The sequence below is a fragment of the Lonchura striata genome, chromosome 1 (genome assembly GCF_046129695.1).
Source record: "Lonchura striata isolate bLonStr1 chromosome 1, bLonStr1.mat, whole genome shotgun sequence".
Classification (NCBI taxonomy): domain Eukaryota; kingdom Metazoa; phylum Chordata; class Aves; order Passeriformes; family Estrildidae; genus Lonchura; species Lonchura striata.
Window position 1 is genome coordinate 39,453,386 of NC_134603.1, and position 12,549 is coordinate 39,465,934.

Consider the following 12,549-nt stretch of genomic DNA (forward strand, 5'->3'; position numbering starts at 1 on the left):
AAAGAAATCTTTAAAGTATAAAAATCTTACTTTAATTGCTCAATACTCTCCACTATAGAAAGATGCTCATGTTTTCAACATATTTAACTTAAAACCTGTTTTGACAGACATATTGAAATGATAATTGATTTTGAATTGTTTCTACCTAGATCATTTTCCATCTGAATATCTCAAAGTATATTACAAAAATAAGTTTTCATAATATCCATAGACTAGACTGCAAATATAAATAAATAATTAATAAATAAATAAATAATAACATCTTCAGAAGTGCACTCAGCTTTTGAATACCTAAACTGAGCCTTTAAATATCCTTCTCTTTTAAGAAAAAATAATATAAAAAACTCCACTCCATTTAAGTAAAGGGGAGCTACAGTTCTTAATTTGTGAAACACAGAATAAAGGCAACCAAAAGACAACCAAAATTATACATACTGAAAAGCTGGGCTCCACTTGCTGTGGAGCTTGAGGTGAGTTGGGAAATAAGAAGCTAGGACATGAAGATTGGGTTTTATTTCAGCCACAAAATTTCTGCTTATGTTGATAAAAATCAACTACAAAAATGGTATCAGGAAATCAACTCAGAGCAAGAACCAGGAACTCAAACAATTTTTAAATTGCAGTTTTATAATTGTTATTTCATTCACTTTTGCAAGAAATGGCAGAGAAAAATTGTAGAACAACTACAGGGTGCATACATCAAAAACAACTTTCTTCTATCTCTTTTTCTAAGATTGATTACAGATGACAAAGAAAGGTTGATGAAAAAAAAAATGAATAAACTAATCCTACAGCTAATTCAGTTAATCTGGAGCTACTCCTACAAGCTTAAGCAGGCATTTTCATGGAAATCTGTATTATGGTGCTCTTTGTGGTTATACTATACATGAAGTATGAATGTTTGTAAACAGAAATACTGGTAGTGTACTTTTAGGGTAAGAGAGAGAAGGTTAAAGGGTGGAAAAAGGTAGGAAAAAAATTAAATTGTAAAGAAGAAAGGGAAATCTGTTTTTGATCTCATTACAAGGCCTTATTAGGTCTTCTTCTGTGGCCTCACAAACATGACCTTTCTCTGTCAGTGTTATGTCACAACTCCAGCAAGGAAGGGCAGGGAATGTCCCCATCCAGCCTTGCCTAAGCATCAGTGCAGAAACCAATCAGGGAGACAAGAATTTACACCTCACAGCTGGAAAGGGCAGCGGACTCAAATCTCCTAAAACCTGAGCAAATATTCTAATCACAAAGGACATTTCTGCAGTACTATAAAACAAGGCTGAGTCTGCAATATTGGTTGGGGATATAAGCTTGTCATTGCTCATAAAGCAGGTTTAAACACTTGCCAACTGGATCCACTAAGGGATTTTGGTGCCACTGCAGCCTAGCATCTGGTTTGCAGTGGGCTCAAATGAGGAGGAACTCAGGCTGTGTGTGCTGGGGAGGTTCTGAACACAGCTAAAAGGCAGGAATACAAGCCTTTAGGCAGCTTTCAAGTTGAATATTATGGTCCGTTATGTTTAAGTTCCTCACGTAGCTTCATATAGAATCACAGAATAACAATGTTTGGGCTAGGAAGGGACCTCTGGAACCTCTGGAGACCATCCAGTCCAAGACATCTGCTAAATCAAGTTCACAGAGCAAGTTGCATAGGATCACATTCGGGCGTGTTTTGAATATCTGCAAAGAAGGAGATTTCACAAACTTTTTGGGCAGCTTGCTCCACTCCTCTGTCACCCTCACAGTAAAAAGGCTTTCCTTACAAGGCTGCTAGGCCAAATTTTCTAGGTCATCTTTTCAGGTCTATATGCCTGAAGAACATCTAAATTCTGCTTTCAGAGCAAATTCCTATTATAGATCTATCTCACATAAATATTTCCATATAAAGTGAGACTATAAAGGTTAGGGTTGAAGAATAATAAGAAAAGACACAACTGCATCCATTCCCTTCCTTTAGATAAAAGCCCACACACATTTATAATGACAAAGCTTATCATTCCACACAAGCCACTATTAAAATGTGAAAATATCAGCATAGTGGCTTTCATTGCTTTCTATGCATGTATAGATCTTGCTACAGATAGCTGATGTCTGGTGCTTGATATTTAAAGGTACTTTCCTTGGTCCTGCAGGAAGTAATCTACTGCTCCTATGTACTATCCATGGGAAAGTGTCACTCAAAGAAGTTGGCGGGATCCTGGAATACATCAGATGTTTACATGAAAACTTTGGCAAAGCTAACCTTCATTTTTAAGGGCAGAAACCAATCCGATATATAACTGCTGACAGAGATAAGGAAAACTGTCCATCCAACTGTAGGTTAATTCACTTTTTATTTACCATAAAACATCTGCATCTTTCTCTGGCACCATCCTTTGTACATTAGTCTCATCTAAGTCACACCTTCCACCTTTAGAAGAACAAAAAGTAGATATACCTGTCATATCATTGCTTGCTAAAATTCCTTTGGAAACACCCCATAAAACAGTCTTGCTCCATGTGTTCCAACTCGTGACATCAAATCATTTGTGATTGATAACATTAACCACCCCCACTGATTATCCCTGCCAATCAAAAAGATTTATATGGCTTGCCACACAAGCCTTTTACCATGAACATACTGAGCAACACAGGCTTGTTGTCAAAGGAAAGGTAATGAAAATACTAACAGAAAATAGCAATTATTTTATCTTTAGGGAGAAAGTACATTATAACCCATTTCAACCATTCAGGCAGGGAAACAGAATGAGAAGGAGAGTGATAAGAAACCACTTCAGCAACCAGAGCCCACAGGGAGATGATAATTCATGTTATGGTTGTCAGAAAATTCAGGTAAAACCTCTTGGAAAAATATATACCCAAGACCTATTATTTTTTAATTCTACAATTTATGAAAAGATGTTTTAGAGTACTCTCTTTCCTGTCAGCTTATTCCAGACTGATATCTCCCATTTTTATTTATCATTGTTCAGATGACTACTCACTGCAGTCAGAGTTTATCTAGCATTTTCTCTGTGTATCTAATATTTTTAGTGTGGATTTTCCCAGAATTTTCTGTTTGCCTGCCTGCTTCTACAGTTTCTCAAGCAGTCACATAGGAAATTATTCAAACAATTCCTCCTTGATCAGTGCCCGAAAGGAAACCAACTGGAGTTAGGTACATAGTTAGGAGTATTAATTGATATTCCCATGCCTTTTCAGAACCTTCTTCCTTTTCTACATGCTCCCTCATGTAGCCTCTTTTCATTGTAAAAATCAAGTAAATCAAAGTGGTTCTTTTTATAGCCTGTTTGCCCCTTCCACGCCTCTATTCACTCAACATAATGCATACAACTGACAGCTGTGCTAAAGTTGACAAAAAAGGTAGCACTTTGTAAATATACTTTAGCAAACAAAAATTTCTTCTTGAAGTGCAAGTAAAAGAGCTATTGATTTTGTCTACGCCTGACAAATTCCTCCCAAACAACCTGTTTACTGAAAATGTAAGTCACTGTTGTGATTTATCTGCTATACATTAAAAGCTACTTAATTGGAACAGAGAGACAGAAGAATAAGGTAACACCAAGTGACAGAGGAATTGATTTAATTTTAGTTTTATTAGAACATTTGTATCTTTGTGGCCAAGTCAGTTCTTATGGACAAATATCAATGACTAAGCCAGTTGACAAGGAGAATACTCTTCTGAACAAGTTAAACTGTGATGCAAATAACCTAAAGAATGAAGGAGGATAACTGAGGCTACAGATTATGCTGTGATGTTACACGTTCTTGCTTTCCCACAAGAGATGTGGCCATACAAACTGACCTTTCAGAAATAAATACTTTCTCTGATGTAAGTAACAGAAATTTTAACAATAAAAAACAAAACCAAACAAAAAAAAACCCTTCATCTGGTTGCAAGAACCTTCTGCAAGGTTATAACATTTAGAAACAAATTATGATGTAATGCATTTATTTGAATTAATGGAATGTACATATAGTCATTTGTTCACAGCACCAGAGGACTCTAAAATAATATCTATATATGGTGACATCAAATCCTCTGAAACACAAACCCCTGTAATCTTACCAATTTTCCACTCTTGGAAAAAGGCAAATATAAATTCTTCTCATATATAAGTTTCTAGAAAGCATTCTGTGTATAAAATATTAGTTTTCCTGCTAAGCCAGTTGTGTGATCAGAAATCAGTGCTTAAGCGGTCTTTTGAAAATCTGAAAACTTATGTAACTGATAAATATTCTCTACAGAGAGAACGCATGTTAATTATTAAAGTACACTATCTTTCTTCAAAAGTACATCAGCATCTTTTACACATAGCTAAGGTTATTAGAATAAACTGAATACCAAATCTGATTTGTATGCAGACTTGTAAGAGATTTTTTAGAACATAGTAAAGCTTCACTCCTGTGTTTCAAAAAAAAAAGAAGAAAGGCACAGATTTTATCTGCATATCACTGTCTTCAGAAAAGAGAAGAAAAAAATAAAGGGAAAAAAAAAAAGGGAATGAAAAGAGTAAAAATTTTTGAATATTTATTTTGATGAATAGATTACCAAAAGTTTAAATGTGGTCAGACCACTTACAGGCTGGGCTGCCCCTTCTAATCCTGCTGAGAGGGGAAAAAATCCACAACTTTATTTCCTGTTTTTGACAGGCCATAACCTTTCCTGAGACCTAAAGACACAGCAAGCAAAATAGTTAGTCAGTAGGATCTTAACTCAAGCACTGCAGTATCTCAAGAAAAGAAATATGGCATTGCTGAGTGGCAGCATTTCACTACACTAAGAGACAGATGGGGAGGATATGCAATAATCTTGTCTAGGAAATGGTTATGATTCATAAATTTGGACTCCATGTGACAAATTATCTGGCAGATTTCAAAACAGTGAGAAAAACTGGTGTCAGATTGAGATATTATCACATCGTAGCGTGAAGTCCAGTGGCAGCTGGAATTATTGACCACATAACTACACCAAACTCCTACATTGCTACTGAATAAAAGTGTCAAAAACTACTATGTAGACCAAAAGTGCAAAAAAGAAATTAACCTAATTAAGTTTGGAGTTGAGCTAAGACTAATAATGCTTTTCTTAATTTGAACTTCCTCGCTCGCCCTTCCAGTTTAGGGTGTCAGTCATGCTCAGTGGTGAGCACACAAAGAAGTCGTCAGGATTTCTCACATGCAGAGCAGACACCCTTTTTCCTTTTTTTTTTTTTTTTTTTTTTACTTTTTTACTTCTAAAAGTGTCAAGTTATTGCAGAAGTGAAGCTTATGAGCATAAGCAATGACATTTCTTTCTTTAGCAGACGATCCAGACCTGTGAAAAATGTTTCCACAGGGCACCAGAGAAATTTCAACTCACCCTGGTCTCAGAATCTGACATCACCTTTACAACCTTGCTCCAGCTCCTTTTTTTTTTTTTTCTGAATAAGAACCAGGAAGGATGAGGAAAATAACAGCTTCTTTGTACTACACATAAGCAGATATAGACAATCTATAGCATCATTTCTCAGGGAATGGGATCCACTTAGGAAAAGACACTGATCCTGGACAATGCCACCAGGAAGGATAAGTAAGTAACTTGGTGTGTCCTCCTCCTTCTCTAGGTGGTTTCCCATAGAGCTAGGAAGTCTCAGTCAAACCCCCTTACTCTGTTGTGAGGGATATACTTAATTAGCTCAGTATTGCTTCAGCTATCCAGAAATAATTTTAAAGGGTAATTTCCAGTCCTTTTCTTTCTAATGATTCACCCTTCCTCTGGCTTTGTTAGCTACAGAAACATGACAGTTCCCTTTCAGGCACTATGACTGCAGCCTGTCAGACAAAATGACAGACACTGTGGGAACTCCCAAGCACCAAGGCAGCCTGCTCACACCACCCTGCTGCAAGGCACAGGAAATGTCTCAGAGAGCCACTTCTTTCTATCCAGGCACCACTAAGTCCACTAAGTCCTCCAGTCTCCTCCTGTTGTTCACTCAACTTCCCACCCCACACTCCTCCCAGGGGTTGCTCACAGGATCCCTGTACCCAGCTTCAGAAGCATGGCTTTCTGAATCCTGCCAGACCACAGGGACTTCAGCCAGATTTTTTTTTTTAATTAAAATTTTTAATTTTTTAAAGCTCCACAGATGCCAGATGAATGCTCTGATGTCTTACATCCAGTCACAAGGTTCTGCTATCCAGAGCAAAATCTGAAAGTCATGGCAAAGCCTGTGAAGTTTAGTGAACCAAAGGGATCCTCAAGGGCAGTGGTTACACACTCTCAGGCCAGGCTCAAAGGGCAACAGTTCATCTGAATCCTACTGGCTTATATACCACTACAGAGCTCCTTACAGACTCTAAAAGCACACACTTTCATTTTTTCCTTTCCCTGGGATAGAAACAACCTGTGTATTGCATCCTCCTTGTGCAAACCACCCTGTGTCTTGCCTACCCCCCAGAGTCTACTAATAAGAGAGATCTCTCTCAGCACCTCCCTGGGACAAGAGGGCTCCAAGTGTGGTTTCCATGGCCAAATATTGGTAAACAGCAGAACACCCCAGAAGCAAGGATAAGGAAACATGTGTATCTATCTCAAGGCAGAATGTCATCAGTGATCATATTTTACCATGAAATTAGCTGCTAAAAAATGCATAGTTCCTGCACTCTGCTGTGGCAAGCAGATCCTCAGAGATTTCACTGGAATTTTAAAAGGTGGACACTGCTATCAGGAGGTCCATGAACAGCCAAACCACAGAGGGGAAATATATATATATGTATATATATATATTCTTCAAAAATGAACTATTTGATATTCCAAATTTTTTTGGGGAGAAGTTAGACCAATTTCAAAAGAAAAAAAAATACAATTTTATTCAGAACTAATTGGCAGCTTAGCTGCTCCTGCAGCTCCTCTTTTTCACACTCAAGGAATAAAAACTGTTTCAGTAATTTTAGATTGCTTACTTCAAAATTGTTCCATATCACATTAAAGACCTCATTCATTTCCCATTAGCACATTTTAGTTAAAATAAACACATAATAATTTTCAATGATCTGGCTTTCAGTATGTTTGTAAACAAAAAATTAATCTCAGAGGAAAAGCTTTGAAAGTGTTAAAAGTCATTCTGACAGAATTAATCATTAAAACCACATTTTTACAACTTTTTTATTTAATTCAAGTATAGCAAGAGCACTGAGATTGTCAGTTGTACTGCTCTTTCCTCAGGATGGTTTCCTTAAACAAGCAGTTGACAACATTGCCCCCAAAACCTTTGGCAATGGGACAAACAAAGGAAAATTGAAGACCTCAGGATTCAATTAATTTTAAGAGAAGACAAAATACAACAAATACCACATGAAAACAAAATTATCACCAATTTCAGTAGCTTGAGAATCAGGCACAAGCAAACTTTATCCTCATTCCATTATAAAGGACAGATATATTATTGTCATTTTTACTTGTGGGAGTTTCATTGCAACAAGTAACAGAAAATTTAAATGTAGTTGAAGGAGAGCTTTAACCAGGGGCAAAAGAAAAATAGAAGGAAAAATCTGAAAGCTAAGAAGAAACATAATGAGAGGCACTGAACAAAGGGTAACAGGTTTTGTCACCTGTTGGGATGGTGACCCCAGCACGTGTGCACTTGTGGGGCTCACACAGGCAGCTTAGCACGGTCTGTTCAGCTGTGTCAAAGGAGGAGTTAAGTCTCCAAACACAGGCAACTGGAAAACACTTTAGATCATCTTTCAGCCTAAATAGCTTGAGCTATTTTCTCAAGGCAGTGCCAATGTTACACAGTGGGGTAAAATTTCTGGACTATTAAGTGCCCGATTAGAGATGCTGTTTCCAGAAAATTTCTACAGATCATGTTAGTTCTGACACCATGCTTATGTACAGAGTTTCTCAGGGTTTGATGTGACCTCTTCTCTTTGGGACTGATTATTAGCTGTAGCTGTCTCCAAAGGCTCTCCCTAATCAAGAATATATGTAGAGAATTAAAATGGAGCCACTTTAATCAATTATGAAGTGCTGATGTGAAGCACTCCATACTGCTGACCATATAATTTCTAAGTTTGTGGAAAACTGTAAATAAATACTACAAAGTTACTGACAAGTAGGCAATTTGACGGCTCTGTTTCACTGAAAAAAATAAAAGTGTAACAGGCTAAATCATAAATAATGTCCTAACATACCTCATCAGTTTAACATTCCAGTAGTCTTACACTGCTGCACATAAAACATGAAGAAAAGCTACATATGATCAAAAGAGACTCATCTAATTTTAACTATAGAGGACTAGGTGCTTTTGCAAGGAGGAAATATTATGTTAAAAGACACTGTACTTCATCAAAAAGCAAGCAGCCAGAGAGCTCTAAACCCCAGACGCCTCGTCTGACAGAAGTGCTGTACAGTATTGGATCCCACCCTGCTCCACCCACAGCCCTCCCTGCTCTTTGTGTTCTCCAATACAGAGTCGTGACACCAGACCTTGTAAAACTCTCTTCTCTATCACTCAGCATGATCCACACTGTTTGACTTTTATATGTATGAATAACAACATGAATTTCTAAGTACAATTTAAGCCACTGTAGTCACTTTCCTTTCTCTGTAGGGTAACAAAAACAAAAACCCATCACATTCAGAAAGTCCTTAACTTAACTTGTGCTAAACAAAGTAGAGGGTAGAAGATAAAGGAGCATACAGGCATTCAAGATTTGAAACAAAGCATCATTTTTTTGTTCAAAATATTCTTCCCTTTCTAGTCATGTAATTGTTAATATGAACACACCTGTAACTTTTAGCTAGCTTCACAAGTTTAGAAAATTGAATTTGTTACAATGAACCAAATACTCTGTTAAGCGAAAGGTACTTAGTTGTGGCATTCCAAGATCTTTGGTCAATTACCTAGCAGCACTTGGACTCCTTGATGCTAAAGGGCCACATTCAGAACTGAGCTGGATACAGTGCTGATGGAGCAAAAAAGACAGACTCTGCCCAAAAGGATGAGACAGATATTTAAAGTGCCAGCATTAGAAGCTTACAGTAAAAACAAATTAAACTCCCTAATGAAGTAGTTGTGAAAAGTCCCAAGTGTTTCCAAAACAGAAGGATGACATAATTTCTTTCCATGCATCAGACAAGAAACACAGAAAGTATTTTCCACTGTTGCTTTAGTGCACTTGCCCTACTGCATGACCTTCTTCAACAGAGCATCTATCTTCCAAAATTTTATGTGAAAGTTTTACCTCTTTATACACTATGCCTTCTGAACTCTGCACTTTTCAGGCAGCATTAAATGTATTTGCAGGGCATTCAGCCTCCATATGAATCTTCCCCAGAAACTGCTAAACCTGAAGGCAAACTTTACTTTTGAAAACTATGATGTCATCTCCTTTTCCAGCAACTGCCTTTCCCAACCCACTTCAGCACATCCTTTCCATAATACAGAGTATGTCACTTGCAGATGGTTTTGAGAACTGCCACTCAAAAGTTTGATTTAGAATATGTTCCTATAATATATCACGTATATAGAGAATGGATATGCATAGCAAGGAGATGACTTTGCAGCATTTGTACACATAAATCTCAAAACACGGCATCAGGGCGTTACGGGAAAGTAACTTCACTGACAGTGAAGTTCCCTGCTAGCGGCAACGGTGTGCTGGCCGCATGTGAGGAGACCAGGAGATGTGCATTACCGGGGTATGCCCGCTTTTCCCCACCGGCTCCCTTATTTTACCGAGTCTCCGGCGTAGGTTTCCCAGGTGGTTCTGGGCACCTGGCATTGCGCGGGCTGGAGGCAGCCGGGCGCTTCCCGGCGCGGTCACCTGTGCAGCACAGGACGCTGCGGGACCCGGCGGGACTCCCCGCGGCACCCCGCGCCCGGTCAGCCCTGCGGGAGCCCGGTCACCCCGACGGCCCGGAGGGCCGGGGCCGCTGTCCCGAGGAGGAACCCCGAGGTGGGGCAGGCGGCCGCTCGCCGGGCGCAGTCCCGCCCGCGGCCGGGCGTGCTCCCCCGTCGCCAGGGGCTCAAGCCCCCAGCCCCGCACCGCCCTCGCCCTGCTCCTCACCTCCAGACCTGCCCCAGCTGCAGGATGTGGACGAGCGACTGCAGGAGCCAGATGCAGAAGGCGCAGGACGCGGACCGGCCGCCGCCAGCGCGGGGACCGGCGGCGCCGCTGCCGGCGGCGTTGCTGCTGCTGTTGCTGCTGCTGTTGGTGGCGTTGCCCTTGCTGGCGGTGGACGCCTGTCTCTGCGGCGTGCTGGGGCGAGCGGCGTCGATGTCCGCGGCCGCGGAGCCGCTGCTCACCAGCAGCTTGCTCTCGGCGGCGGGGCAGTGCCCGGCGGCGGCGGCGCTGTCCTCGGTGCTGAAGTCGTGCGCGAACCAGCGGAAGCTGAAGACCTGCACGGAGAGGGAGCCCAGCAGCACGAAGAATAGGGTGAGCCCGAACCACCAGCGCTGGCCCCGCAGGTAGTAGTCGACCGCCAGCCAGATGTCGGTGCCCACGTCCGCGAAGTACACGGCCAGGGCGGCCAGGATCCAGAGGCAGTCCCACAGCGAGTAGCGCCGCTGCTCCCTGCCCAGCCGCAGGCACAAGGAGGACGAGCCCCCGCCCGAGCCCCGGGAGCCCCCGCCACCGCCCCCTCCGCCGTCTCCTCCTCTGCCGCCGCTGCAGCAGCAGCAGCAGCACCGGGAGCCGCCGCCCGAGCCGTCCCCGCCGCCGCCGCCGCTGCAGCACCCGCCCCCGGGCGCCTCATCGTCGTCGCTGCCGCCGCCCGGCCCGGCGCCCGCGGGCAGCCCCGGGGCCAGCGCCTGCACGGAGCCCGAGTGCTCGGAGTTCTGCAGCGGCGTGAACGCCACCTCGCCGCCCTTCTTCATCTTCCGCCGCCCGTCCGACTTCGCGGCCATGATGCTTCTCTCAGCCCCGCTGGAGAGCGAGCGGGAGCAGCGAGGGCTCCTTTATCCCGCGCCTCCTCCTGCTCCTCCTCCTCCGCCTCCTGACTCCTGCCTCCCGCCCTGCGCCGCCGCGGACCCGCCGGTCCCCGCGTTCCCTGTCCCCGCTCCGCGCCGGGCTGCGCGCCCGCGGGCGGCTCCTCCGCGGCGGCCGCGTCCGCAGCGCCGCCTGTCTGCGGAGAGCCGCGCTCAGCCCGCCCGCCCCGCCGCCGCCTCCGCGAGGGCCGGCGGTGCCGGGGCCGCCGCCGCCGCGCTCCGCTCGAGCCGGGAGCAGGCAGGGCTGCGCTGCCCGGAGCAGCGCATCCCGCACCCGCCTCCCCGCCCGCCTCCGCCCGCACCCGCCGCCGCCACCACCCAGCTGACTGACGCCGGGAAAGAGGATGACCTCATCCCTCTTCCCTCGCTGCCACCGCCCCCCGCCCGGCACCGGCACCGGCACTGGCGCAGGGGCGGGGAAGGGGGCGCTCGGCGGCCGGGAGGGGAGGGCGCGGCGCTGCCCCGAGGGTGCGGAGCACGGCCCTGCGGCGGCGGGGGGAGCCGGTGTCTCTGCTGCCCGGCCCGGGGAGGTGTGCACGGCGGCGGCGAGCGAGCGGGTCGGCGGGGAGAGGTGGGGTGTGGCCGGCTCGCCCCGGAGCCGGGACTGCGGGAGCAGAGGGTCGCGGCTCTGCCGCCGGCTCCGCTGCCGATCTCCGGTGTCCTCCGAATAGTTTGGGTTGCGTCTGCCCCGCCGGCGCGGGGATGGAGCGGCGGAACGCGTGTGGGTGCGGACGGGGCGGCCAGGAGGGCGGGGATCCCCCCGGGCTTCTCCCTCCGAGCGGGCATTCTCGGCCCCGGGGGGAGCCGCCGCCGCTGCCGCCCCAGCGCGGTGACTGGGGGCAGCTAGGGGCGGCGATGCCCCGCCGTGCCGCCCGACGCGCGCAGCGGGACCAGCCCGCACCGCGGAGCCGCGCCGAGCGCCCGGCGCGGCGAGTCCCGCGCGGGGCGGCGGCCGCTGTCCCGGCCGTCCCGTAGGAAGCGCTGCCGACGCTTCCCTAACTTTGTGAAACGCTGCTGCGAGATGCAGTTCTCGGGTTGTGCCGTGACTCACGCTGCCTCAGAGGCGTTCGGGGGAAGGTGAGGAGACACCGCTTTATTCCGCCACCTGGAGAAATCGTATTTTAGGCGTAAAATTCCCCAGGCGAACTCACGACGCCTTTCACCACTCCCCGCCCCTTTTCTCGCAGCCCTGGCTACTCACAGAGCGCGGTCGCTTCTCAGAGCTCACCCGAGTGTTTCGGCAGCAGTTGCCGGCTCCGTCGGCAGCTCCCAGCTCGGGGCTGGGGAGCAGCTGAGGTCGGGAGCAGCTGTCCCGGGCGGAGCCGGCGCCGCTCTCAGCCGCGGAACACAGACTCCCCCGGGCGGCCCGCGGCAGCCGTCGCCCTCGGAGCCCGGCGGGGGACACAAGTGGACGGTGGCTACCCGGTCACGGGAGGCCACCAGCATCCGGCCTCCGAGAGTCACACGGGAATCACAGGGCTCGGGCTGCTGGCGGGGTAGGAGCGCATTTACCGCCCACCCTTGGCCCTTTCGCCCTCTCTGTGCTCCTGCATCTTCAACCATACGGGATGAACAACTAATT

General features: G+C 46.0%; 1 protein-coding gene across 2 annotated transcripts in view; it reads right to left on the reverse strand.

Annotated features, from left to right (window-relative positions):
- The window catches only part of XKR4 (XK related 4), a 223,790-nt gene extending 212,771 nt beyond the window's left edge, over positions 1 to 11,019 (reverse strand). For both annotated transcript variants that reach the window (XR_002467809.3, XM_021555686.3), the window contains exon 1: positions 10,048 to 11,019. Coding sequence is in view for 1 of the 2 variants with exons in the window: in XM_021555686.3 (XP_021411361.1) it covers positions 10,048 to 10,886 (839 nt within the window). In the remaining variant the exon portion in view is untranslated. The remainder of the gene's footprint in view (positions 1 to 10,047) is intronic.
- Positions 11,020 to 12,549: the final 1,530 nt, after the last annotated feature.